The following is a 25,506-nucleotide window of genomic DNA, read 5'->3' as shown; positions in this document are numbered from 1 at the left end:
ATTTCAGTTAACCTTAAAACCTTTAAAATGATTCATTCGCGAATTAGAATGATCCGATTTCAGCTGTTCTCTAGTCTAGTTGACAACTCACTGATTCAAATACAAAAGAACCGGGAAATCTTGTGAGCGCGCGCGACCGATGCTGCTAAAAAGTAACTTTAAGTTACTAATGTCGAATTTTAGAAAAAATTATTGTAATCGAAAATCATATTTAGGTCAAACCTCTCAGTTGTTTGTGAACTAAATCTGATTTAATGGATGATTTATTTAAGCACTGAAATGCTTGAATGCAGACACATCAAAATCAGTAACTCTGTTTTAGGTAAAAAATTTATAAAAACAAAACATTAAAGTAACACAGATTTAATAAAATAACACATGAACTTTTATATTCCCTGCTGACGTAACTTTAACCGTTTTATTAAAATGCTGAAAATATAATTGATAATATAATATAATCGAAAAAGGAGTACTTTTACTGGATTAATATTTTATTCTTCTTAACGTCATCTCTGTACAAACACCAACGGCTCTCTGAGCAGCTTTGGAACGTCAGTTGGTTTGTGATGTCACTAGCTACGCAAAAGCCCCGCCCAACAGCGGAAAACGGACCAATCACCAATGGCGCTCTGAGCAGCTTTGGAACGTCCGTTGGTTTGTGACGTCACAGTCTATGCGGGTATAAAAAGCTCGCTTTGATAAATCAGTTTAATCATTTGTGATTTATTTCTAGTTGCATAGTCTTCTCTTTGCACATCTTGCAGCCAACACTAGTCGTTTTATTACTAGTTTCATTCTAGTATTTTCCTCGCTTCGCTTTTCTTCCAGCCAACGCTAGTTACTATTTCAAAATGGTACTCTTAACGTTGCTTGGAGTAACTGCTTTAATTCTAAGAGAAAGGAAGAAGGTCAACATCACTCACTCAGGTCAAAAAGAAAATGCAGAGCAGAGTGATGTACCACCTGTGAAGAGTCCTGATGGTAAACGATATGTCCATGTTATGAGAATATTCCACTCCTTTTCTTTACTGTAGTCTGCAAACACCTCTGCACTTATTTTGTCTGTATAACTTTATACAACACAACATGACATGCCAATTATACTAAACAGTTCAGAAACATAAACTCCACACACAATCTGGACATTGCATACTTTCAAGTTCATGTTATATGTTAAGATTACTTTGCATGGTTTGGATGACCTTATTAATATTCACACACACAAATAATTTAGGAGCTGTAAAGGCACATTTAAAAAACTAAAAAATTATGTTGATTGTTTTTAAACATTTCCCTTATTTTAAAATTCAATGCTCATGATGCAAGCAAAACAGATAAAAATAAAAAGCCAGAAATAACACATCGGTGCATGTACACTTAGACCAATTACTGAAAAAGTAGAAATCAAGGCCTCCAAAAAGTTACTTCATAATTTACAACAATCTTAGCAGTTATATGAGTATTTGGGGTGTGACGTGATCACACGAGATAGTGGGAAAATAGTATTTTATTCAACTAAAAAACACAAAATGCAAAAAAATTATGTGGATTTTGAAATCAACTTTATGAAACTAAAGTTCTATTTTAATGAATTATATGTAGCAAGAAAGAACATGAAAACTAGATTCTGGATAAATTGAGAATCATGTTTTTTATATATAGGCCTATAAATTGGAGATCATGAATGATTCATTAACATGGACAGCAACAAAACGTGCTTCTCACGCTCCACTGACACTCGCGATGTGAAACAGTCATAACAGAAATAGCTGAAGCGTTGTCTTTCAGGAATAAGATTGCATGGGTGTTTGAATTGAGATCGCCATCTTTAAACGATTAATCTTGCAGCTCTAATGTAAACACTGAAAATTGTTTTACACATCGGATCTCTTCACATCCCTAAAATTAATATAATATTTCATAAATGTTCTTTCTATGATTAATATCTTTTGGTTCATATTCTCCCCTTTAGGCCGAGAACTCGATGACCCAGATACAGTCTGTGCCGTGTCCAGCTGTAATAATGACATCCACCAATCTACAGTCTGTGCACCATCCGACTCTTCTGTTGACTTCTCTCCAGCTTCTTTCAGTGTCACATCCAGCAGTACTGATAATGTCCCCCAAGCTACAGTCTGTGCCGCGTCTGGCTGTAGTAATGACGTCTCCAAAGCTACAGTCTGTGTCGCATCCGGCTGTAATAGTGAAGTCTCCAATGATAATGTCCCCCAATGTGCAGCCTGTGCTCTATTAGACATTAGTGATGACTTCACCCAAGCTACAGTCTGGTCCGTGTTAGCCAATGGAGATAACGTCTCCCAATGCGCAGGCTATGCCCTGTTAGATGACAGAGATGATCTCCCCCAAGCTACAGTCTGTGCCTCATCCAGCTGTAGTAATGACGTCCCCCAAATTAGGTCCAAATCAAGTGATGACGTCTCTTTTTTCACTGCCATGTCTAGATTAAGTGATGATGTTCGTCCAGCTTTATTATCTGTGATGTCCAAAAATAGTAATGACGCCCCACCAGTTTCACTTCATGTCACATCTGACTGTAAAGATGACGCCCTCCAAACATCAGTCCGTTGTGAAGCTGACTTGAGTGTCGACGTCCCTCAGTCTCCATTTCAGGAAACATTAGACTGTAGAGTCAATGTCCCCCAAGCTTCAGCCTGTGCAGCGGCCGACTGTAGTGATGATGCTCCCCAAGATCCAGTTTGTCAGACAGAGGACACTGTCCCACCTCAGTCAAGCCAGATACAAGAGGATGAGACAACTATTGGTCAGTGTGCTACCAAAACATAATCTAACACACACTTTTATGCTTAAAATTTACCTTAATTACACTTTTTTATTATTAATTTTGATATATTTTAATAATAGATGAAGTGCTGTCGCTATTGCACATTTTATGTTAACATCTCTAATTAATATTTTAACAGTCATCAATTCACGCCGTTATGAAGTCAAAGGTCATCTGGGTGAAGGAGGCTTTGGAACTGTTTATGCAGCGACTCGTTTGGATGATGGCCTACAGGTATCCATTCGCTTTATTTACAATATTTATTTAGCTAATCATTTTTGTCCTGTTATACTTCTCTCGCAAGCAGTCTTAGTGTATCTTATATTCACTATTTAAAGCTCCTGGTCTGTCAGATCTCTTTACACATGCTCTGCATGCTTAGAATATTAATTTCTGAAAAAATCCATGTCCTCACACACATCTCTTTTTGTTTTGTTGATTAGGTGGCAGTAAAATTTGCCTCCATCTGGGACACGAAACTCATCAGCATTGTAAGTAGTCTGTGCTCTCTCTGTTTCTCCTCTGTTTTTAATTTCCAGCGTCTCATATTAACATTGATCACAGACTCTAAATGATTTTCAGTTGGCAATTTACCATTCTCCGCAGTATGTCCATGACTGTTTTATCCATCTAAGCATCATAACAACTGTCTTTCTTCTAGGACGGCTATCCTGAACCTCTTCCACTGGAGGTGGCTTTGCAAATTCTTGCAAATAAAGGCCCCAGGGTTCAGGAAATCATCCAGCTTCTGGACTGGCAGGTGGAGCCTGACTATTACTTTATGGTGCTAGAGCGGCCCATGCCCTGTCAGTCCTTGTATGAATATTTAAAGTGCTACGAGGGCACCATTGAAGAGGACGTGGCACGAGTTATAATGCACCAGGCAATATTCGCAGCTCGAACATGCTGCCTGCGTGGAGTGTTTCACCGGGACATTAAGCTGGAAAACCTTCTGATTAACCCGGACACACTCCAAGTCAAATTAATTGACTTTGGCTGCGGTGCGATCCTCACCGACGCGGGTTACACGTCCTTTGCTGGTATGTACGATCCCTCAAACCTGGAAAGTGGGTTGATGCGTTGAGGACCGTTCTGTATTATTCAATTAAAGATGCTATTTTAATGGAAATAAAATCTCTTTCATCCAGGCACAACAGAGTACTGCCCTCCAGAGTATTACATGACCGACAAGTACCACGGCGAACCAGCGACAGTGTGGTCACTCGGGATCCTCTTGTTTGTGATGCTTTTTTGTACATTTCCAAAGAGACGGGACCTGCAGAAGATGAATGGTGAAAGCTGGACCAAAGCTGGCTTTTCGAAAGGTGAGATCTTCACTTCAGCAAAAATGAATATTGTTTCTAAATCTTCAAAGAAACATCTGAGCCTAGTGGCTTTCTGAAGGATGGTGGTTTGGATAATTTGACTGTTGATCAAAGTGAATTTCAAGGTAATAATCAGACGTCTCTCTCTTCGTTCTGCACAGAATGCTGTGATTTTATTCGCTGCTGTCTACAGATCGACCCGAAGCAGCGAATAGAACTGGACATGCTCAGTCTCCACGACTGGTTTATGGTGAATACATTTAGATGATTTTGAAATAATTGTATGAGACTATAGACATTAGCTTTCTCACGCTTCCTTTCAGTACATGCTGTAACTATCATGTAGTCAATCCTCATGCACCGCACAGATGACAAGTTTCAGCGCTGTATATTCAGACCGTCTTCTTTAGTTCTTCTTTAGAATGTTGCCTCTCTTTCTTGTGCATCTTTTTTTCATGTGGTTTTTGTAATGTATTTTGACATTAAACATGATTTTTCTTTCAGATCACAGACAAGGAGAATAACAACAGCACAATTATGGGTCAGTTTTCCATAAGTCACACACACACACACACACACAGTCTTTTATCAGCAGTTCAGTGGTTTATGCTTTACATTTACTTTAATATGCACTTTCTTCAAGAATAGTAAAAAAATGGTATACTGTATAATTTACACATATAAAAAATGTTTCTATAGTTTCCTTAAATAGTCTTCTATACATACATATCCAGTGTCTAAATTCATATGAATCAGAATCATATTGATGACGTAAGTGCTGTCTCTGATTGACATTTTATATCAGCGTCTTTATTTATCTGTTAACAGACATCAATTCATGCCGTTATGTGATGGGCGTTCAGCTGGGTGAGGGAGGCTTTGGAACGGTTCATGCAGCCACACGTTTGGAGGATGGCCAACAGGTTTCCATTTTCATTCATATCTTGAATTGAATATCTTTATTGAATTATTCTTGTCCTGTGTTATAGTCGTCTAATGCAAGGACTCTAGTGTATCTTTTATTTACTATTTAGAGCACTTAACTTGTCAGATCTGTTTAGACGTGCTCTATATGTTTATGTAAATTCATGAAAATTATCGAAATGATGTGAAATCTGTTCTGAATTGAATTCTTTTTTTTGTTTTGTTGATCAGGTGGCGATTAAATTGGTCTCCAACAGCAAGACGGAGTTCATCAGCATTGTTAGTAGGCTGCGCTCTCTCTGTTTCTCCTCTCAGTCACTGTTTTTAATATTAACATTAATCACAGTGATTTTTCAGCAGGCAATCTGCCGTTCTCAACAGTTTGTCCATGACTTGTTTAAGTCTGACCATCACAACTGTCTCTCTTCTAGGACGGTTATTCAAAGCCTCTTCCTCTGGAGGTCGCTCTGTTACTTCTGACAGACGAAGGCCCTCGGGTTCAGGAAGTCATCCAGCTTCTGGACTGGCGCGTGGAGCCTGACCGCTATATTTTGGTCCTTGAGCGGCCCATGCACTTTGAGGAACTGAATTGGTTTCTCCTGCAGCGAATAGTGACCATTGAAGAGGACGTGGCACGAGTTATAATGCACCAGGCAATATTCGCAGCTCGAACATGCTGCCTGCGTGGAGTGTTTCACCGGGACATTAAGCTGGAAAACCTTCTGATTAACCCGGACACACTCCAAGTCAAATTAATCGACTTTGGCTGCGGTGCGATCCTCACCGACGCGGGTTACACGTCCTTTGCTGGTATGTATGATCCCTCAAACCTGGAAAGTGAGTCTCCAATGGGATCCAGTGTTGTGAATCAAATAGCATCAAATCATTTCTTGCATCATAATGAATATTTAGGTAAAATATTGTGTTGATGGAAACAAAATCTGTTCTCCAGGCACTAGAGAGTACTGCCCTCCTGAGTATCTGACCACCGGCAAGTACCACGGGAAACCAGCTACAGTGTGGTCACTCGGGATCCTCATGTTTGTAATGCTGTGTGGGGATTTTCCAAAAAGACGAGACCTGTGCAAGATCAACAGTAACACCTGGAGCAGAGATGGCTTGTCAAAAGAATGCTGTGATTTTATTCGCTGCTGTCTGCAAATCGATCCAAAGCAGCGGATTGAACTGGAGAAGCTCAGTCTCCACGAATGGTTTACGGTAAATTCATTTTGATGATTTTGAAGAATTTTTAATTGTTTTGGTCTGACAGTAGCTTTTTTCCCTTTTGCTGCAAGTGTTCTATAGTGAGGTGACAAATTTTCGCATTGTATGTTCATCATTTCTGATAGATTTTTACTTATGTTCTTAAATTTTCATTGTTTTTTACTTTAAATATGCTGCCCCTATTTGTTAATTTTTATATTTTGTATAATGTTTTTAAACCTTGAAACTGATTTCTGTTTTTGTTTCAGATTGCAGACAAGAAGAAATGAGGAGGAAAAAAAGAAAATAGTGTAAGTAATGACAGGAAAATTGAAGGAAGCTCAGCGACAGCCATGAAAGGAAGCCAAATACTGCCTCAAGCCCTCAGAAATTAAATTGCAGAAGTGGAGAAATGTTCTCTGTTGAAAATATTCCTGAAAATAAAAATTTTATGTATAAAAAATTTAAAGTTATGAAAAATATACAGCTATTTCTAAAACATAATAAAAGATAAATAAATATAAAGAGGTGTGTACAAATATAAATACATATAACAAGGTGCAAAAAAAAATTAATATAAAAAGGTACACTGCTTTGTTGTATAATTATTTTATTAATAAAATTTTTTTTTTTTTATTATTATTTATTCATAACTAACATTAAATAATTATATCAATAAATATTTAAAAAGTTATATAAAATTACATATCTTTTTCTATAACAACAGTTATTAATATACATAAATATACATGACACTCAAACCAAAAACGATATAAAGCTATAAAAATAATAAATAAAAATAAGAATAAGGTGCATAAAAATGTAAATGAATATAAAAAGGTTTTGTAAATTTTGTTGTAAAATTATATTTATTAATATAGATAGTTTATTATTATTATTCATTCAGAAATATCAATAAATGAATAAATATAAGAAAGTTTATGAAATTAAATGCTTTATGTTTTCTATTACAACGGTGTGTGTGTTTATATATATATAAATATATACATCAATAATATTAAAATAAAATAGTATTATGATTCATTCATAAATATCATTAAATAAATATATAACTAAACCAAAATAATAATTTAAATTAATAATATATATTAAAAAAATATAAAGCTAGTAAAAAATAATAAAATACATAAATATAAAAAGGTGTATAAAAATATCAATAAATATAAAAAATGAAATTACATTTTTTTTATAACAACAGTATATAAAATATATATAATGTGCTTTTCATAGCCAATCATATTAAATACAATCATGTTTTTTTTTTTTTTACCTCATCCATTGGACTGATTTATTAAGCTATTTAATATATAAAATAATATCATAGACTTTTGCACTTTCTCTTTCTGTCTATATTATGAGAACTGGTAAAACAAACAAAAAATATCCACAGACTAACTGACATGGAGATTGCTAAACTTCATTTAAATTAAACTGATTTGGGGATTTGAACTCTTGATCTGTCAACCGCACACATGAAAGCTTGTGTAGTAGAGGCGTGTACAGCAGTCCGCAATAATATTTTCTCTCCTTTTTTTTTTTACGAAAATAAAGAGAATTTTGATAAAATGTCCGGCATCGCAGCCGCTATTACATTTTTAAGTATCTGTACTTTACTGGAGTAGTTTTATTTTGAGTAACTCTTACCTCACTACATTCCAAAGCATAAGATTGTACTTTTTACTTCATTACATTTCATAAAAAATATTGTTACTCCTTATAATACATCACAAGAAGCAAATGATTCATTCGCGAATTGATCCGATTGCACTGATTCAAATAATAAAAAGAACCGGGAAATCTTGTGAGCGCGCGCGCGCGCGACTGATGCTGCTAAAAAGTAAGTAACTAACTAATGTCAAATTTAAGGATTAATTATTGTAATCGAAAATCATATTTAGGTCAAAACTGTCAGTTGTTTGTGAACTAAATCTGCTTTAAATGATAATCTAGTTAAACCCACTGAAATGCCTGAATGCTTTAGCCACATTCATAACTTGCTAAGTAGCACATTATTAGGAAAGGCGATTTTCAATGATTCATTTAAATACATTATACTCACTGCTGGAGACTGGATCAAGAAGGATTCGCGCGAACATAAACGCATTTAAGTAGATCAAGGGTGCATTTCTTTCATTTCTCCAAACATAAATTAATCCTCTGCGATTTCAGTCGCTCAGATGTTGGGAGTAAAAGACTACTGCTATGTTCATTATTACATCCAACAACAAAACCAAAATCACTTAGGAGTCATGCTCGTCTGCATCTTGGACTGACGACGGCTCACTCAGGGCAGGTCTGAGGTAAGACAGAAGTACCGTCTGTGCTGAGGCGCTGCTGTCAATCAAATTATCATGGGCGGGGTCACCGACGTGTGACGTTACACGGTCAGACTGCTCGATTTGAGAAGGTAAAACATTTAAAGAGATTAATGAAAAACCACTTCGTGGATTTTATCATTATAGGGTGATTGTGTACACACACTGCCAACACACATTTCACTTCAAACAACTTGTAAGAGTGCATTTAGCAATATTTGAGCCCTTTAAATATTTTAGCTGATGCTGTCTAACTAACAAGCTAGCTGGTGCTAAGTTTAGGTAATTTTTAGATATACTGTATTTTCCAGACTATAAGTCTTTTTCATAGTTTGGCTGGTCCTGCGACTTATATGCAGGTGCGACTTATTTATCAAAATTAATTTGGCATGAACCAAGAGAACATATTATCGTCTACAGCTGCGAGAGGGCGCTCTATACTGCTCAGTGCTCCTGTAGACTACACTGAGCAGCATAGAGCGCCCTCTCGCGGCTGTAGACGGTAATGTTTTCTCTTGGTTATTGGTTGTAAATAAATGCGACTTGTGTGCTGTGTCTGAAATCGCTCAGAGATTTGGCCAGGGGTGTGTTACATCACAGACAAGGTTTGAGAATAAAATATCATTATGAAAATATAATTATAATTAATAAAATAATGTTATTGAAAAAGGAGTACTTTTACTGGAGTATTTTATTCCTCTTAAAGTTAACTCTGTACTATCACCAATGGCTCTCTGCTAGCAGCTTTGGAATGTCAGTTGGTTTGTGATGTCACTGGCTACGCAGAAGCCCCGCCCAACAGCGGAAAACGGACCAATCACCAATGGCGCTCTGAGCAGCTTTGGAACGTCCGTTGGTTTGTGACGTCACAGTCTATGCGGGTATAAAAAGCTCGCTTTGAAAAATCAGTTTAATCATTTGTGGGTTATTGCTAGTTGCATAGTCTTCTCTTTGCACATCTTGCAGCCAACACTAGTCGTTTTATTACTAGTTGCATTCTAGTATTTTCCTCACATTGCATTTATTCCAGCCAACGCTAGTTACTATTTCAAAATGGTACTCTTAACGTTGCTTGGAGTAACTGCTTTAATTCTAAGAGAAAGGAAGAAGGTCAACATCACTCACTCAGGTCAAAAAGAAAATGCAGAGCAGAGTGATGTACCACCTGTGAAGAGTCCTGATGGTAAACGATATGTCCATGTTATGAGAATATTCCACTCCTTTTCTTTACTGTAGTCTGCAAACGCCTCTGCACTTATTTTGTCTGTATAACTTTATACAACACAACATGACATGCCAATTATACTAAACAGTTCAGAAACATAAACTCCTCACACAATCTGGACGTTGCATACTTTCAAGTTCATGTTATATGCTAAGATTACTTTTGCATGGTTTGGATGACCTTATTAATATTCACACACACAAATAATTTAGGAGCTGTAAAGGCACATTAAAAAAAACAATTATGTTGATTGTTTTTAAGCATTTCACTTATTTTAAAATACAATGCTCATGGTGCAAGCAAAAAAGATAAAATAAAAAGCCAGAAATAACACATCCGTGCATGTACACATAGACCAATAACTGAAAAAGCAGAAATCAAGGCCTCCAAAAAGTTACTTCATAATTTACTACAATCTTAGCAGTTATATGAGTATTAGGGGTGTGACGAGATCAGAAGAGATGAGAGGAGATTCGATTTTTAGACTTTTTTGAAGAAATCCTCAATGATGAAATATATAGGGAAAAATAGTATTTTATTCAACTAAAAAACACAAAATGCAAAATATGTATGTGGATTTTGAAATAAACTTTATGAAACTAAAGTTCTATTTTAATGAATTATATGTAGTAATAAACAACATTTATTATTATAAATTAAGAATCATGTTTTTTTATATATAGGCCTATAAATTGGAGATCATGAATGATTCATTAACATGGAAAGCAACAAAACGTGCTTCTCACGCTCCACTGACACTCGCGATGTGAAACAGTCATAACAGAAATAACTGAAGCGTTGTCTTTCAGGAATAAGATTGCATGGGTGTTTGAATTGAGATCGCCATCTTTAAACGATTAATCTTGCAGCTCTAATGTAAACACTGAAAATTGTTTTGCACATCGGATCTCGTCACATCCCTAAAAGTAATATAATATTTCATAAATGTTCTTTCTATGATTAATATCTTTTGGTGCGTATTCTCCCCTTTAGGCAGAGAACTCGATGACCCAGATACAGTCTGTGCCGCGTCCAGCTGTAATAATGACATCCACCAATCTACAGTCTGTGCACCGTCCGACTCTTCTGTTGACTTCTCTCCAGCTTCTTTCAGTGTCACATCCAGCAGAACTGATAATGTCCCCCAAGCTACAGTCTGTGCCGCGTCCGGTTGTAGTAATGACGTCTCCAAAGCTACAGTCTGTGCCGCATCCGGCTGTAGTAATGACGTCTCCAAAGCTACAGTCTGTGCTGCGTCCGGCTGTAGTAATGACGTCTCCAAAGCTACAGTCTGTGCTGCGTCCGGCTGTAGTAATGACGTCTCCAAAGCTACAGTCTGTGCTGCGTCCGGCTGTAATAGTGACGTCTCCAATGATAATGTCCCCCAATGTGCAGCCTGTGCTCTATTAGACATTAGTGAAGACTTCACCCAAGCTACAGTCTGGTCCGTGTTGGCCAATGGTGATGACGTCTCCCAATGCGCAGACTATGCCCTGTTAGATGACAGAGATGATGTCCCCCAAGCTACAGTCTGTGCCTCATCCAGCTGTAGTAATGACGTCCCCCAAATTAGGTCCAAATCAAGTGATGACGTCTCTTTTTTCACTGCCATGTCTAATTTAAGTGATGATGTTCCTCCAGCTTTATTATCTGTGATGTCCAAAAATAGTAATGACGCCCTTTCAGTTTCACTTCATGTCACATCTGACTGTAAAGATGACGCCCTCCAAACATCAGTCCGTTGTGAAGCTGACTTGAGTGTCGACGTCCCTCAGTCTCCATTTCACGAAACATTAGACTGTAGAGTCAGTGTCCCCCAAGCTTCAGCCTGTGCAGCGGCCGACTGTAGTGTTGATGCTCCCCAAGATCCAGTTTGTCAGACAGAGGACACTGTCCCACCTCAGTCAAGCCAGATACAAGAGGATGAGAAAACTATTGGTCAGTGTGCTACCAAAACATAATCTAACACACACTTTTATGCTTAAAATTTACCTTAATTACACTTTTTTATTATTAATTTGAATATATTTTAATAATAGATGAAGTGCTGTCGCTGTTGCACATTTTATGTTAACATCTCTAATTTATCTTTTAACAGTCATCAATTCACGCCGTTATGAAGTCAAAGGTCATCTGGGTGAAGGAGGCTTTGGAACTGTTTATGCAGCGACTCGTTTGGATGATGGCCTACAGGTATCCATTCGCTTTATTTACAATATTTATCTAGCTAATCATTTTTGTCCTGTTATACTTCTCTCACAAGCAGTCTTAGTGTATCTTATATTCACTATTTAAAGCTCCTGGTCTGTCAGTTCTCTTTACACATGCTCTGCATGCTTACAATATTAATTTCTGTAAATCCATGTCCTCACACACATCTCTTTTTGTTTTGTTGATTAGGTGGCAGTAAAATTTGCGTCCATCTGGGACACGAAACTCATCAGCATTGTAAGTAGTCTGTGCTCTCTCTGTTTCTCCTGTTTTTAATTTCCAGCGTCTCATATTAACATTGATCACAGACTCTAAATGATTGTCAGTTGGCAATTTACCATTCTCCGCAGAATGTCCATGACTGTTTTTTCCATCTAAGCATCATAACAACTGTCTTTCTTCTAGGACGGCTATCCTGAACCTCTTCCACTGGAGGTGGCTTTGCAAATTCTTGCAAATAAAGGCCCCAGGGTTCAGGAAATCATCCAGCTTCTGGACTGGCAGGTGGAGCCTGACTATTACTTTATGGTGCTAGAGCGGCCCATGCCCTGTCAGTCCTTGTATGAATATTTAAAGTGCTACGAGGACACCATTGAAGAGGACGTGGTACGAGTTATAATGCACCAGGCAATATTCGCAGCTCGAACATGCTGCCTGCGTGGAGTGTTTCACCGGGACATTAAGCTGGAAAACCTTCTGATTAACCCGGACACACTCCAAGTCAAATTAATTGACTTTGGCTGCGGTGCGATCCTCACCGACGCGGGTTACACGTCCTTTGCTGGTATGTACGATCCCTCAAACCTGGAAAGTGGGTTGATGCGTTGAGGGCCGTTCTGTATTATTCAATTAAAGATGCTATTTTAATGGAAATAAAATCTCTTTCATCCAGGCACAACAGAGTACTGCCCTCCAGAGTATTACATGACCGACAAGTACCACGGCGAACCAGCGACAGTGTGGTCACTCGGGATCCTCTTGTTTGTGATACTTTTTTGTCAATTTCCAAAGAGACGGGACCTGCAGAAGATGAATGGTGAAAGCTGGACCAAAGCTGGCTTTTCGAAAGGTGAGATCTTCACTTCAGCAAAAATGAATATTGTTTCTAAATCTTCAAAGAAACATCTGAGCCTAGTGGCTTTCTGAAGGATGGTGGTTTGGATAATTTGACTGTTGATCAAAGTGAATTTCAAGGTAATAATCAGACGTCTCTCTCTTCGTTCTGCACAGAATGCTGTGATTTTATTCGCTGCTGTCTACAGATCGACCCGAAGCAGCGAATAGAACTGGACATGCTCAGTCTCCACGACTGGTTTATGGTGAATATAAATATTATTGCCTCTTTGTTGTGCATCTGTTTTTTATGTGGTTTTTGTAATGTATTTTGATATTAAACCTGATTTTTCTTTCAGATCACAGACAAGGAGAATAACAACAGCACAATTATGGGTCAGTTTTCCATAAGTGACCAACACACACACACACACACACACACACACACACACACAGTCTTTTATCAGCAGTTCAGTGGTTTATGCTTTACATTTACTTTAATATGCACTTTCTTCAAGAATAGTAAAAAAATGGTATACTGTATAATTTACACATATAAAAAATGTTTCTATAGTTTCCTTAAATAGTCTTCTATACATACATATCCAGTGTCTAAATTCATATGAATCAGAATCATAGTTGAAATAGTTTTAGATGACGTAAGTGCTGTCTCTGATTGACATTTTATATCAGCGTCTTTATTTATCTGTTAACAGACATCAATTCATGCCGTTATGTGATGGGCGTTCAGCTGGGTGAGGGAGGCTTTGGAACGGTTCATGCAGCCACACGTTTGGAGGATGGCCAACAGGTGTCCATTTTCATTCATATCTTGAATAGAATATCTTTATTGAATTATTCTTGTCCTGTGTTATAGTCGTCTAATGCAAGGACTCTAGTGTATCTTTTATTTACTATTTAGAGCACTTAACTTGTCAGATCTGTTTAGACTTGCTCTATCTGTTTATGTAAATTCATGAAAATTATCGAAATGATGTGAAATCTGTTCTGAATTGAATTCTTTTTTTGTTTTGTTGATCAGGTGGCGATTAAATTGGTCTCCAACAGCAAGACGGAGTTCATCAGCATTGTTAGTAGGCTGCGCTCTCTCTGTTTCTCCTCTCAGTCACTGTTTTTAATATTAACATTAATCACAGTGATTTTTCAGCAGGCAATCTGCCGTTCTCAACAGTTTGTCCATGACTTGTTTAAGTCTGACCATCACAACTGTCTCTCTTCTAGGACGGTTATTCAAAGCCTCTTCCTCTGGAGGTCGCTCTGTTACTTCTGACAGACGAAGGCCCTCGGGTTCAGGAAGTCATCCAGCTTCTGGACTGGCGCGTGGAGCCTGACCGCTATATTTTGGTCCTTGAGCGGCCCATGCACTTTGAGGAACTGAATTGGTTTCTCCTGCAGCGAATAGTGACCATTGAAGAGGACGTGGCACGAGTTATAATGCACCAGGCAATATTCGCAGCTCGAACATGCTGCCTGCGTGGAGTGTTTCACCGGGACATTAAGCTGGAAAACCTTCTGATTAACCCGGACACACTCCAAGTCAAATTAATCGACTTTGGCTGCGGTGCGATCCTCACCGACGCGGGTTACACGTCCTTTGCTGGTATGTATGATCCCTCAAACCTGGAAAGTGAGTCTCCAAAGGGATCCAGTGTTGTGAATCAAATAGCATCAAATCATTTCTTGCATCATAATGAATATTTAGGTAAAATATTGTGTTGATGGAAACAAAATCTGTTCTCCAGGCACTAGAGAGTACTGCCCTCCTGAGTATCTGACCACCGGCAAGTACCACGGGAAACCAGCTACAGTGTGGTCACTCGGGATCCTCATGTTTGTAATGCTGTGTGGGGATTTTCCAAAAAGACGAGACCTGCGCAAGATCAACAGTAACACCTGGAGCAGAGATGGCTTGTCAAAAGAATGCTGTGATTTTATTCGCTGCTGTCTGCAAATCGATCCAAAGCAGCGGATTGAACTGGAGAAGCTCAGTCTCCACGAATGGTTTATGGTAAATTCATTTTGATGATTTTAAATTGTTTTGGTCTGACATTAGATTTTTTCCCTTTTGCTGCAAGTGTCATATAGTGAGGTGAAAAATTTTCGCATTGTATGTTCATAATTTCTGATAAATTTTTACTTATGTTCTTAAATTTCCATTGTTTTTTACTTTAAATATTCTGCCTCTATTTGTTAATTTTTATATTTTGTATAATGTTTTTAAACCTTTAAACTAATTTCTGTTTTTGTTTCAGATTGCAGACCAGAAGAAATTAGGAGAAAAAAAAGAAAATAGTGTAAGTAGCGACAGGAATGAGAGGAAAATTAAAGGAAGATCAGAGACAGCCACGAAAGGAAGCCAAATACTGCCTCAAGCCCTCAGAAATTAAATTGCAGAAGTGGAGAAATGTTCTCTGATGAAAATATTCCTGAAAATAAAAATTTTATGTATAAAAAATTTAAAGTTATGAAAAATATACAGCTATTTCTAAAACATAATAAAAGATAAAAAAAAAATATAAAGAGGTGTGTACAAATATAAATACATATAACAAGGTGCAAAAAAACAATTAATATAAAAAGGTACACTGCTTTGTTGTATAATTATTTTTATTAATATTTTTTTTGTTATTATTATTTACTCATAAATAACATTAAATAATTATATAAATAAATATTTAAAAAGTTATATAAAATTACATCTTTTTCTATAACAACAGTTAATAGACATAAATATACATGACACTCAAACCAAAAACGATATAAAGCTATAAAAATAATAAATAAAAATAAGAATAAGGTGCATAAAAATGTAAATGAATATAAAAAGGTTTTATAAATTTTGTTGTAAAATTATATTTATTAATATAGATAGTTTATTATTATTATTCATTCAGAAATATCAATAAATGAATAAATATAAGAAGGTTTATGAAATTAAATGCTTTATGTTTTCTATTACAACGGTGTGTGTGTTTATATATATATATAAATATATATATATATAAATAATATTAAAATAAATTAGTATTATCATTCATTCATAAATATCATTAAATAAATATATAACTAAACAAAAATAATAATTTAAATTAATAATATATAAAAAAATATAAAGCTAGTAAAAAATAATAACAAATACATAAATATAAAAAGGTGTATAAAAATATCAATAAATATAAAAAATTAAATGACATTTTTTTATAACAACAGTATATAAAATATATATAATGTGCTTTTGATAGCCAATCATATTAAATACAATCATGTTTTTTTTTTTTTTTTTTTTTTTTACCTCATCCATTGGACTGATTTATTAAGCTATTTAATATATAAAATAATATCATAGACTTTTGCACTTTCTCTCTCTGTCTATATTATGAGAACTGGTAAAACAAACAAAAAAATATCCACAGACTGACTGACATGGAGACTGCTAAACTTCATTTTAAATGAAACTGATTGTGGGATTTGAACTCTTGATCTGTCAACCGCACACATGAAAGCTTGTGTAGTAGAGGCGTATACAGCAGTCCGCAATAATATTTTCTCTCCTTTTTTTTTACGAAAATAAAGAGAATTTTGATAAAATATCCGGCATCGCAGCCGCTATTACATTTTTAAGTATCTGTACTTTACTGGAGTAGTTTTATTTTGAGTAACTCTTACCTCACTACATTCCAAAGCATAAGATTGTACTTTTTACTTCAATACATTTCATAAAAAATATTGTTACTCCTTATAATACATCACAAGAAGCAAATGATTCATTCGCGAATTTATCCGATTGCACTGATTCAAATAATAAAAAGAACCGGGAAATCTTGTGAGAACGCGCGCGCGCGCGACTGATGCTGCTAAAAAGTAAGTAACTAACTAATGTCAAATTTAAGGATTAATTATTGTAATCGAAAATCATATTTAGGTCAAAACTGTCAGTTGTTTGTGAACTAAATCTGCTTTAAAGGATAATCTAGTTAAACCCACTAAAATGCCTGAATGCTTTAGCCACATTCATAACTTGCTAATTAGCACATTATTAGGAAAGGCGATTTTCAATTATTCATTTAAATACATTATACTCACTGCTGGAGACTGGATCAAGAAGGATTCGCGCGAACATAAACGCATTTAAGTAGATCAAGGGTGCATTTCTTTCATTTCTCCAAACATAAATGAAACCTCTGCTATTTCAGTCGCTCAGATGTTGGGAGTAAATGACTACTGCTATGTTCATTATTACATCCAACAACAAAACACCTCAATCACTTAAGAATCATGCTCGTCTGCATCTTGGACTGAAGACGGCTCACTCAGGGCAGGTCTGAGGTAAGACAGAAGTCCAGTCTGTGCTGAGGCGCTGCTGTCAATCAAATAATCATGGGAGGGGTCACCGACGTGTGACGTTACACGGTCAGACTGCTCGATTTGAGAAGGTAAAACATTTAAAGAGATTACTGAAAAACCACTTGGTGGATTTTATCATTATAGGGTGGTTGTGTACACACACTGCCAACACACATTTCACTTCAAACAACTTGTAAGAGCGCATTTAGCAATATTTGAGCCCTTTAAATATTTTAGCTGATGCTGTCTAACTAACAAGCTAGCTGGTGCTAAGTTTAGGTAATTTTTAGATATGCTGTATTTTCCAGACTATAAGTCTTTTTCATAGTTTGGCTGGTCCTGCGACTTATAGGCAGGTGCGACTTATTTAACAAAATTAATTTGGCATGAACCAAGAGAAAATATTATCGTCTACAGCTGCGAGAGGGCGCTCTATGCTGCTCAGTGCTCCTGTAGACTACACTGAGCAGCATAGAGCGCCCTCTCGCGGCTGTAGACGGTAATGTTTTCTCTTGGTCATTGGTTGTAAATAAATGCGACTTGTGTGCTGTGTCTGAAATCGCTCAGAGATTTGGCCAGGGGTGTGTTACATCACAGACAAGGTTTGAGAATAAAATATCATTATGAAAATATAATTATAATTAATAAAATAATGTAATTGAAAAAGGAGTACTTTTACTGGAGTATTTTATTCTTCTTAAAGTTATCTCTGCACTATCACCAACGGCTCTCTGCTAGCAGCTTTGGAACGTCAGTTGGTTTGTGATGTCACTGGCTACGCAGAAGCCCCGCCAAACAGCGGAAAACGGACCAATCACCAATGGCGCTCTGAGCAGCTTTGGAACGTCCGTTGGTTTGTGACGTCACAGTCTATGCGGGTATAAAAAGCTCGCTTTGATAGATCAGTTTAATCATTTGTGATTTATTTCTAGTTGCATAGTCTTCTCTTTGCACATCTTGCAGCCAACACTAGTCATTTTATTACTAGTTGCATTCTAGTATTTTCCTCACTTCGCTTTTCTTCCAGCCAACGCTAGTTACTATTTCAAAATGGTACTCTTAACGTTGCTTGGAGTAACTGCTTTAATTCTAAGAGAAAGGAAGAAGGTCAACATCACTCACTCAGGTCAAAAAGAAAATGCAGAGCAGAGTGATGTACCACCTGTGAAGAGTCCTGATGGTAAACGATATGTCCATGTTATGAGAATATTCCACTCCTTTTCTTTACTGTAGTCTGCAAACGCCTCTGCACTTATTTTGTCTGTATAACTTTATACAACTCAACATGACATGCCAATTATACTAAACAGTTCAGAAACATAAACTCCACACACAATCTGGACGTTGCATACTTTCAAGTTCATGTTATATGTTAAGATTACTTTGCATGGTTTGGATGACCTTATTAATATTCACAAACACAAATAATTTAGGAGCTGTAAAGGCACATTTGAAAAAAAAAATTATGATGACTGTTTTAAAACATTTCCCTTATTTTAAAATTCAATGCTCTTGATGCAAGCAAAACAGATTAAAATAAAAAGCCAGAAATAACACATCGGTGCATGTACACTTAGACCAATTACTGAAAAAGTAGAAATCAAGGCCTCCTAAAAGTTACTTCATAATTTAAAACAAGCTTAGCTGCAGTTATATGAGTATTTGGGGTGTGACGAGATCAGAAGAGATGAGAGGAGATTCGATTTTTAGACTTTTTTGAAGAAATCCTCAATGATGAAATATATAGGGAAAAAGATATAGTCTTTTATTCAAAACACAAAATGCAAAAAATGTATGTGCATTTTGAAATCAACTTTATGAAACTAAAGTTCTATTTTAATTAATTATATGCAGTAATAAACAACATTTATTATCATAAATTAAGAATCATGTTTTTTTATATATAGGCCTATAAATTGGAGATCATGAATGATTCATTAACATGGACAGCAACAAAACGTGCTTCTCACGCTCCACTGACACTCGGGATGTGAAACAGTCATAACAGAAATAGCTGAAGCGTTGTCTTTCAGGAATAAGATTGCATGGGTGTTTGAATTGAGATCGCCATCTTTAAACGATTAATCTTGCAGCTCTAATGTAAACACTGAAAATTGTTTTACACATCGGATCTCGTCACATCCCTAAAATTAATATAATATTTCATAAATGTTCTTTTTATGATTAATATCTTTTGGTTCATATTCTCCCCTTTAGGCCGAGAACTCGATGACCCAGATACAGTCTGTGCCGCGTCCAGCTGTAATAATGACATCCACCAATCTACAGTCTGTGCACCATCCGACTCTTCTGTTGACTTCTCTCCAGCTTCTTTCAGTGCCACATCCAGCAGTACTGATAATGTCCCCCAAGCTACAGTATGTGCCGCGTCCGGCTGTAATAGTGACGTCTCCAATGATAATGTCCCCCAATGTGCAGCCTGTGCTCTATTAGACATTAGTGAAGACTTCACCCAAGCTACAGTCTGGTCCGTGTTGGCCAATGGTGATGACGTCTCCCAATGCGCAGACTATGCCCTGTTAGATGACAGAGATGATCTCCCCCAAGCTACAGTCTGTGCCTCATCCAGTTGTAGTAATGACGTCCCCCAAATTAGGTCCAAATCAAGTGATGACGTCTCTTTTTTCACTGCCATGTCTAGATTAAGTGATGATGTTCCTCCAGCTTTATTATCTGTGATGTCCAAAAATAGTAATGACGCTCCTCCAGTTTCACTTCATGTCACATCTGACTGTAAAGATGACGCCCTCCAAACATCAGTCCGTTGTGAAGCTGACTTGAGTGTCGACGTCCCTCAGTCTCCATTTCACGAAACATTAGACTGTAGAGTCAATGTCCCCCAAGCTTCAGCCTGTGCAGCGGCCGACTGTAGTGTTGATGCTCCCCAAGATCCAGTTTGTGAGACAGAGGACACTGTCCCACCTCAGTCAAGCCAGATACAAGAGGATGAGACAGCTATTGGTCAGTGTGCTACCAAAACATAATCTAACACACACTTTTATGCTTAAAATTTACCTTAATTACACTTTTTTATTATTAATTTGAATATATTTTAATAATAGATGAAGTGCTGTCGCTGTTGGACATTTTAACATCTCTAATTAATCTTTTAACAGTCATCAATTCACGCCGTTATGAAGTCAAAGGTCATCTGGGTGAAGGAGGCTTTGGAACTGTTTATGCAGCGACTCGTTTGGATGATGGCCTACAGGTATCCATTCGCTTTATTTACAATATTTATCTAGCTAATCATTTTTGTCCTGTTATACTTCTCTCACAAGCAGTCTTAGTGTATCTTATATTCACTATTTAAAGCTCCTGGTCTGTCAGATCTCTTTACACATGCTCTGCATGCTTACAATATTAATTTCTGAAACATCCATGTCCTCACACACATCTCTTTTTGTTTTGTTGATTAGGTGGCAGTAAAATTTGCATCCATCTGGGACACGAAACTCATCAGCATTGTAAGTAGTCTGTGCTCTCTCTGTTTCTCCTCTGTTTTTAATTTCCAGCATCTCATATTAACATTGATCACAGACTCTAAATGATTTTCAGTTGACAATTTACCATTCTCCGCCGAATGTCCATGACTGTTTTTTCCATCTAAGCATCATAACAACTGTCTTTCTTCTAGGACGGCTATCCTGAACCTCTTCCACTGGAGGTGGCTTTGCAAATTCTTGCAAATAAAGGCCCCAGGGTTCAGGAAATCATCCAGCTTCTGGACTGGCAGGTGGAGCCTGACCATTACTTTATGGTGCTAGAGCGGCCCATGCCCTGTCAGTCCTTGTATGAATATTTAAAGTGCTACGAGGACACCATTGAAGAGGACGTGGCACGAGTTATAATGCACCAGGCAATATTCGCAGCTCGAACATGCTGCCTGCGTGGAGTGTTTCACCGGGACATTAAGCTGGAAAACCTTCTGATTAACCCGGACACACTCCAAGTCAAATTAATTGACTTTGGCTGCGGTGCGATCCTCACCGACGCGGGTTACACGTCCTTTGCTGGTATGTATGATCCCTCAAACCTGGAAAGTGGGTTGATGCGTTGAGGGCCGTTCTGTATTATTCAATTAAAGATGCTATTTTAATGGAAACAAAATCTCTTTCATCCAGGCACAACAGAGTACTGCCCTCCAGAGTATTACATGACCGACAAGTACCACGGCGAACCAGCGACAGTGTGGTCACTCGGGATCCTCTTGTTTGTGATACTTTTTTGTCAATTTCCAAAGAGACGGGACCTGCAGAAGATGAATGGTGAAAGCTGGACCAAAGCTGGCTTTTCGAAAGGTGAGATCTTCACTTCAGCAAAAATGAATATTGTTTCTAAATCTTTAAAGAAACATCTGAGCCTAGTGGCTTTCTGAAGGATGGTGGTTTGGATAATTTGACTGTTGATCAAAGTGAATTTCAAGGTAATAATCAGACGTCTCTCTCTTCGTTCTGAACAGAATGCTGTGATTTTATTCGCTGCTGTCTACAGATCGACCCGAAGCAGCGAATAGAACTGGACATGCTCAGTCTCCACGACTGGTTTATGGTGAATACATTTAGATGATTTTGAAATAGTTTGTATGAGACTATAGACATTAGCTTTCTCACGCTTCCTTTCAGTACAAGCTGTAACTATCATGTAGTCAATCCTCATGCACTGCACAGATGACAAGTTTCAGCGCTGTATATTCAGACCGTCTTCTTTAGTTCTTCTTTAGAATGTTGCCTCTCTTTGTTGTGCATCTGTTTTTTATGTGGTTTTTGTAATGTATTTTGACATTAAACATGATTTTTCTTTCAGATCACAGACAAGGAGAATAACAACAGCACAATTATGTGTCAGTTTTCCATAAGTCACACACACACACACACACACACACACACACACACACACACACACACACACACACACACACACACACAGTCTTTAATCAGCAGTTCAGTGGTTTATGCTTTACATTTACTTTAATGTGCACTGTCTTTAAGAATAGTTTTAAAAAAATGGTATACTGTATAATTTACACATATAAAATATTGTTTCTATAGTTTCTTTAAATAGTCTTGTATACATACATATCCAGTGTCTAAATTCATATGAATCAGAATCATATTGTTGAAATAGTTTTAGATGACGTAAGTGCTGTCTCTGATTGACATTTTATATCAGCGTCTTTATTTATCTGTTAACAGACATCAATTCATGCCGTTATGTGATGGGCGTTCAGCTGGGTGAGGGAGGCTTTGGAACGGTTCATGCAGCCACACGTTTGGAGGATGGCCAACAGGTATCCATTTTCATTCATATCTTGAATAGAATATCTTTATTGAATTATTCTTGTCCTGTGTTATAGTCGTCTAATGCAAGGACTCTAGTGTATCTTTTATTTACTATTTAGAGCACTTAACTTGTCAGATCTGTTTAGACTTGCTCTATATGTTTATGTAAATTCATGAAAATTATCGAAATGATGTGAAATCTGTTCTGAATTGAATTATTTTTTTGTCTTGTTGATCAGGTGGCGATTAAATTGGTCTCCAACAGCAAGACGGAGTTCATCAGCATTGTTAGTAGGCTGCGCTCTCTCTGTTTCTCCTCTCAGTCACTGTTTTTAATATTAACATTAATCACAGTGATTTTTCAGCAGGCAATCTGCCGTTCTCAACAGTTTGTCCATGACTTGTTTAAGTCTGACCATCACAACTGTCTCTCTTCTAGGACGGTTATTCAAAGCCTCTTCCTCTGGAGGTCGCTCTGTTACTTCTGACAGACGAAGGCCCTCGGGTTCAGGAAGTCATCCAGCTTCTGGACTGGCGCGTGGAGCCTGACCGCTATATTTTGGTCCTTGAGCGGCCCATGCACTTTGAGGAACTGAATTGGTTTCTCCTGCAGCGAATAGTGACCATTGAAGAGGACGTGGCACGAGTTATAATGCACCAGGCAATATTCGCAGCTCGAACATGCTGCCTGCGTGGAGTGTTTCACCGGGAGATTAAGCTGGAAAACCTTCTGATTAACCCGGACACACTCCAAGTCAAATTAATCGACTTTGGCTGCGGTGCGATCCTCACCGACGCGGGTTACACGTCCTTTGCTGGTATGTATGATCCCTCAAACCTGGAAAGTGAGTCTCCAATGGGATCCAGTGTTGTGAATCAAATAGCATCAAATCATTTCTTGCATCATAATGAATATTTAGGTAAAATATTGTGTTGATGGAAACAAAATCTGTTCTCCAGGCACTAGAGAGTACTGCCCTCCTGAGTATCTGACCACCGGCAAGTACCACGGGAAACCAGCTACAGTGTGGTCACTCGGGATCCTCGTGTTTGTAATGCTGTGTGGGGATTTTCCAAAAAGACGAGACCTGCGCAAGATCAACAGTAACACCTGGAGCAGAGATGGCTTGTCAAAAGAATGCTGTGATTTTATTCGCTGCTGTCTGCAAATCGATCCAAAGCAGCGGATTGAACTGGAGAAGCTCAGTCTCCACGAATGGTTTATGGTAAACACATTTTGATGATTTTGAAGAATTTTTGAATTGTTTTGGTCTGACAGTAGCTTTTTTCCCTTTTGCTGCAAGTGTTCTAGTGAGGTGACAAATTTTCGCATTGTATGTTCATCATTTCTGATAGATTTTTACTTATGTTCTTAAATTTTCATTTTTACTTTAAATATGCTGCCTCTATTTGTTCATTTTTATATTTTGTATAATGTTTTTAAACCTTGAAACTGATTTCTGTTTTTGTTTCAGATTGCAGACAAGAAGAAATGAGGAGGAAAAAAAGAAAATAGTGTAAGTAATGACAGGAATGACAGGAAAATTAAAGGAACCTCAGCGACAGCCACGAAAGGAAGCCAAATACTGCTTCAAGCCCTCAGAAATTAAATTGCAGAAGTGGAGAAATGTAGTCTGATTAAAGAATTTTAAATATATATATATATTATATATATATTATTATTAACTAATTCACAAATATGATCAACTGATTATCGCTGCTCTGACTGCTGCTTCCTGACACGCTGATCGGCAGACTCGCGCTGCTTAGATTGAATGGCCGTAGGAAGAGTTTAGCTCGTCAGCCAGAGATGGATCTGCTCTCACTTCTGCAGAAGATTTATTTTCAATTCATTTCCAAATTTATTTTATTTCCAAAAGGTACAGATGGTCCTTAGTCCTTGCCACATACGTCGGGATTCATTGAGCTGGAAATGAGACTCTATTCGTTGCCTGTATCACTGTTTGGCGGTTCTTACTGCGCGTTCGCTTCTGTCAAAGAGGCCACTGTAGAAAGCACACTTTCCATGAGCACGCTTGCACGCATCCCTCCATGTGACCATCTTGTGTAGCACCTCTGCAGCCGCAGAAACGGATTGGCAGGTGTTAGACATGAGTCATCCTTTCTTTAAAAGAGCTTTTAACCACAGGCTATCGCAGTGTTGACTGTAAGCAAGTCCATTAAGCGCATCCTTAGCATGTTGTAGTCATAAGTATCTGAACCTTCAAAGAACCTGTTGCACGGATCGATGCATCTCCTGTAGTTCCTCGTGTCCGCTTGAGAGGAGTAAACTGCTCTTTCAGAAATAGCTGAGAACACATAAAAAATGCTTTCCTGTGGGCAACAGATAATCCCGTTTTGAAGGGCATGAAATATGATGAATTTGCATGTAGCACACCGGTATGAGCAAACATGACGTATTCTCAGGGCGGTGCCACGTGCTATTGGCCAATGAATTGGCATGATGGTATAAAGGCTTCAAACATTCGGCACACCAAAGGTGTTCCCATAGTGCTGACGCTAATGCAGTAAACCAAAGAAAAGGAACCTTTTATTATAACTGAGATTTTCTTACTCTGCTGTAAAACAGCTTTGTCCACTAAGCTGGTTTACGTTGGTCACGTGGTCTGGTTTTATGGTTTTAAAGAAGTTTTAGCCACATTTTCTGCTGTCCAACCAACTCAAACCAGCAAACCAAGTCAAGATGGTTCTCAGTAGGGGTGGTGAAAAAAATCGATTATTGATTAATCGCGAGTAT

The 25,506-nt window shown here is 37.5% G+C and overlaps 5 protein-coding genes across 5 annotated transcripts; all 5 read left to right on the top strand.

The window, feature by feature from the left end:
- The first annotated feature begins 851 nt into the window (after positions 1–851).
- LOC127942252 (serine/threonine-protein kinase pim-3-like) lies at positions 852–4,396 on the top strand. Its single transcript, XM_052537943.1, has 8 exons — positions 852–981; positions 1,973–2,043; positions 2,620–2,782; positions 2,943–3,037; positions 3,247–3,294; positions 3,465–3,843; positions 3,952–4,128; positions 4,290–4,396. The coding sequence occupies exons 1-8, from the start codon at positions 852–854 to the stop codon at positions 4,394–4,396; spliced, it is 1,170 nt and encodes a 389-aa protein (XP_052393903.1).
- A 583-nt stretch (positions 4,397–4,979) lies between these two features.
- Positions 4,980–6,596, top strand: LOC127942250 (serine/threonine-protein kinase pim-3-like). Its single transcript, XM_052537942.1, has 4 exons — positions 4,980–5,051; positions 5,284–5,331; positions 5,484–5,862; positions 6,005–6,596. The coding sequence occupies exons 1-4, from the start codon at positions 4,980–4,982 to the stop codon at positions 6,283–6,285; spliced, it is 780 nt and encodes a 259-aa protein (XP_052393902.1). The 3' UTR covers positions 6,286–6,596.
- A 4,720-nt stretch (positions 6,597–11,316) lies between these two features.
- On the top strand, positions 11,317–15,488 carry LOC127942249 (uncharacterized). The gene is made up of 13 exons (XM_052537941.1): positions 11,317–11,400; positions 11,592–11,754; positions 11,915–12,009; positions 12,217–12,264; positions 12,433–12,811; positions 12,920–13,096; positions 13,258–13,346; positions 13,440–13,476; positions 13,797–13,891; positions 14,123–14,170; positions 14,323–14,701; positions 14,844–15,109; positions 15,354–15,488. Exons 1-13 carry the CDS (start codon positions 11,317–11,319, stop codon positions 15,486–15,488), a joined length of 1,995 nt encoding a protein of 664 aa, XP_052393901.1.
- A 3,007-nt stretch (positions 15,489–18,495) lies between these two features.
- On the top strand, positions 18,496–22,035 carry LOC127942248 (serine/threonine-protein kinase pim-3-like). Its single transcript, XM_052537940.1, has 8 exons — positions 18,496–18,625; positions 19,663–20,018; positions 20,265–20,427; positions 20,583–20,677; positions 20,886–20,933; positions 21,104–21,482; positions 21,591–21,767; positions 21,929–22,035. The coding sequence occupies exons 1-8, from the start codon at positions 18,496–18,498 to the stop codon at positions 22,033–22,035; spliced, it is 1,455 nt and encodes a 484-aa protein (XP_052393900.1).
- A 649-nt stretch (positions 22,036–22,684) lies between these two features.
- LOC127942247 (serine/threonine-protein kinase pim-3-like) lies at positions 22,685–24,040 on the top strand. The gene is made up of 4 exons (XM_052537939.1): positions 22,685–22,756; positions 22,988–23,035; positions 23,188–23,566; positions 23,709–24,040. Exons 1-4 carry the CDS (start codon positions 22,685–22,687, stop codon positions 23,987–23,989), a joined length of 780 nt encoding a protein of 259 aa, XP_052393899.1. The 3' UTR covers positions 23,990–24,040.
- Positions 24,041–25,506: the final 1,466 nt, after the last annotated feature.

This window comes from Carassius gibelio, chromosome A21 (assembly GCF_023724105.1).
Source record: "Carassius gibelio isolate Cgi1373 ecotype wild population from Czech Republic chromosome A21, carGib1.2-hapl.c, whole genome shotgun sequence".
Classification (NCBI taxonomy): Eukaryota; Metazoa; Chordata; class Actinopteri; order Cypriniformes; family Cyprinidae; genus Carassius; species Carassius gibelio.
This window is presented reverse-complemented; position numbering and strand designations above follow the sequence as displayed.

What these genes read in the sequence shown, in the direction of transcription:
- LOC127942247 (XM_052537939.1), top strand. Translation starts at nt 22,685, where the DNA reads ATGGGCGTTCAGCTGGGTGAGGGAGGCTTTGGAACGGTTCATGCAGCC. An exon ending in GTTTGGAGGATGGCCAACAG is followed by an intron (nt 22,757 to 22,987) that starts GTATCCATTTTC and finishes CTTGTTGATCAG; the next exon opens with GTGGCGATTAAATTGGTCTC. An exon ending in AGACGGAGTTCATCAGCATT is followed by an intron (nt 23,036 to 23,187) that starts GTTAGTAGGCTG and finishes TCTCTCTTCTAG; the next exon opens with GACGGTTATTCAAAGCCTCT.
- LOC127942252 (XM_052537943.1), top strand. Translation starts at nt 852, where the DNA reads ATGGTACTCTTAACGTTGCTTGGAGTAACTGCTTTAATTCTAAGAGAA. An exon ending in GTTTGGATGATGGCCTACAG is followed by an intron (nt 3,038 to 3,246) that starts GTATCCATTCGC and finishes TTTGTTGATTAG; the next exon opens with GTGGCAGTAAAATTTGCCTC. An exon ending in ACACGAAACTCATCAGCATT is followed by an intron (nt 3,295 to 3,464) that starts GTAAGTAGTCTG and finishes TCTTTCTTCTAG; the next exon opens with GACGGCTATCCTGAACCTCT.
- LOC127942248 (XM_052537940.1), top strand. Translation starts at nt 18,496, where the DNA reads ATGGTACTCTTAACGTTGCTTGGAGTAACTGCTTTAATTCTAAGAGAA. An exon ending in AGAGGATGAGACAGCTATTG is followed by an intron (nt 20,428 to 20,582) that starts GTCAGTGTGCTA and finishes ATCTTTTAACAG; the next exon opens with TCATCAATTCACGCCGTTAT. An exon ending in GGGTTACACGTCCTTTGCTG is followed by an intron (nt 21,483 to 21,590) that starts GTATGTATGATC and finishes TCTTTCATCCAG; the next exon opens with GCACAACAGAGTACTGCCCT.
- LOC127942250 (XM_052537942.1), top strand. Translation starts at nt 4,980, where the DNA reads ATGGGCGTTCAGCTGGGTGAGGGAGGCTTTGGAACGGTTCATGCAGCC. An exon ending in AGACGGAGTTCATCAGCATT is followed by an intron (nt 5,332 to 5,483) that starts GTTAGTAGGCTG and finishes TCTCTCTTCTAG; the next exon opens with GACGGTTATTCAAAGCCTCT. An exon ending in GGGTTACACGTCCTTTGCTG is followed by an intron (nt 5,863 to 6,004) that starts GTATGTATGATC and finishes TCTGTTCTCCAG; the next exon opens with GCACTAGAGAGTACTGCCCT.
- LOC127942249 (XM_052537941.1), top strand. Translation starts at nt 11,317, where the DNA reads ATGACAGAGATGATGTCCCCCAAGCTACAGTCTGTGCCTCATCCAGCT. An exon ending in GGGTTACACGTCCTTTGCTG is followed by an intron (nt 12,812 to 12,919) that starts GTATGTACGATC and finishes TCTTTCATCCAG; the next exon opens with GCACAACAGAGTACTGCCCT. An exon ending in TAACAACAGCACAATTATGG is followed by an intron (nt 13,477 to 13,796) that starts GTCAGTTTTCCA and finishes ATCTGTTAACAG; the next exon opens with ACATCAATTCATGCCGTTAT.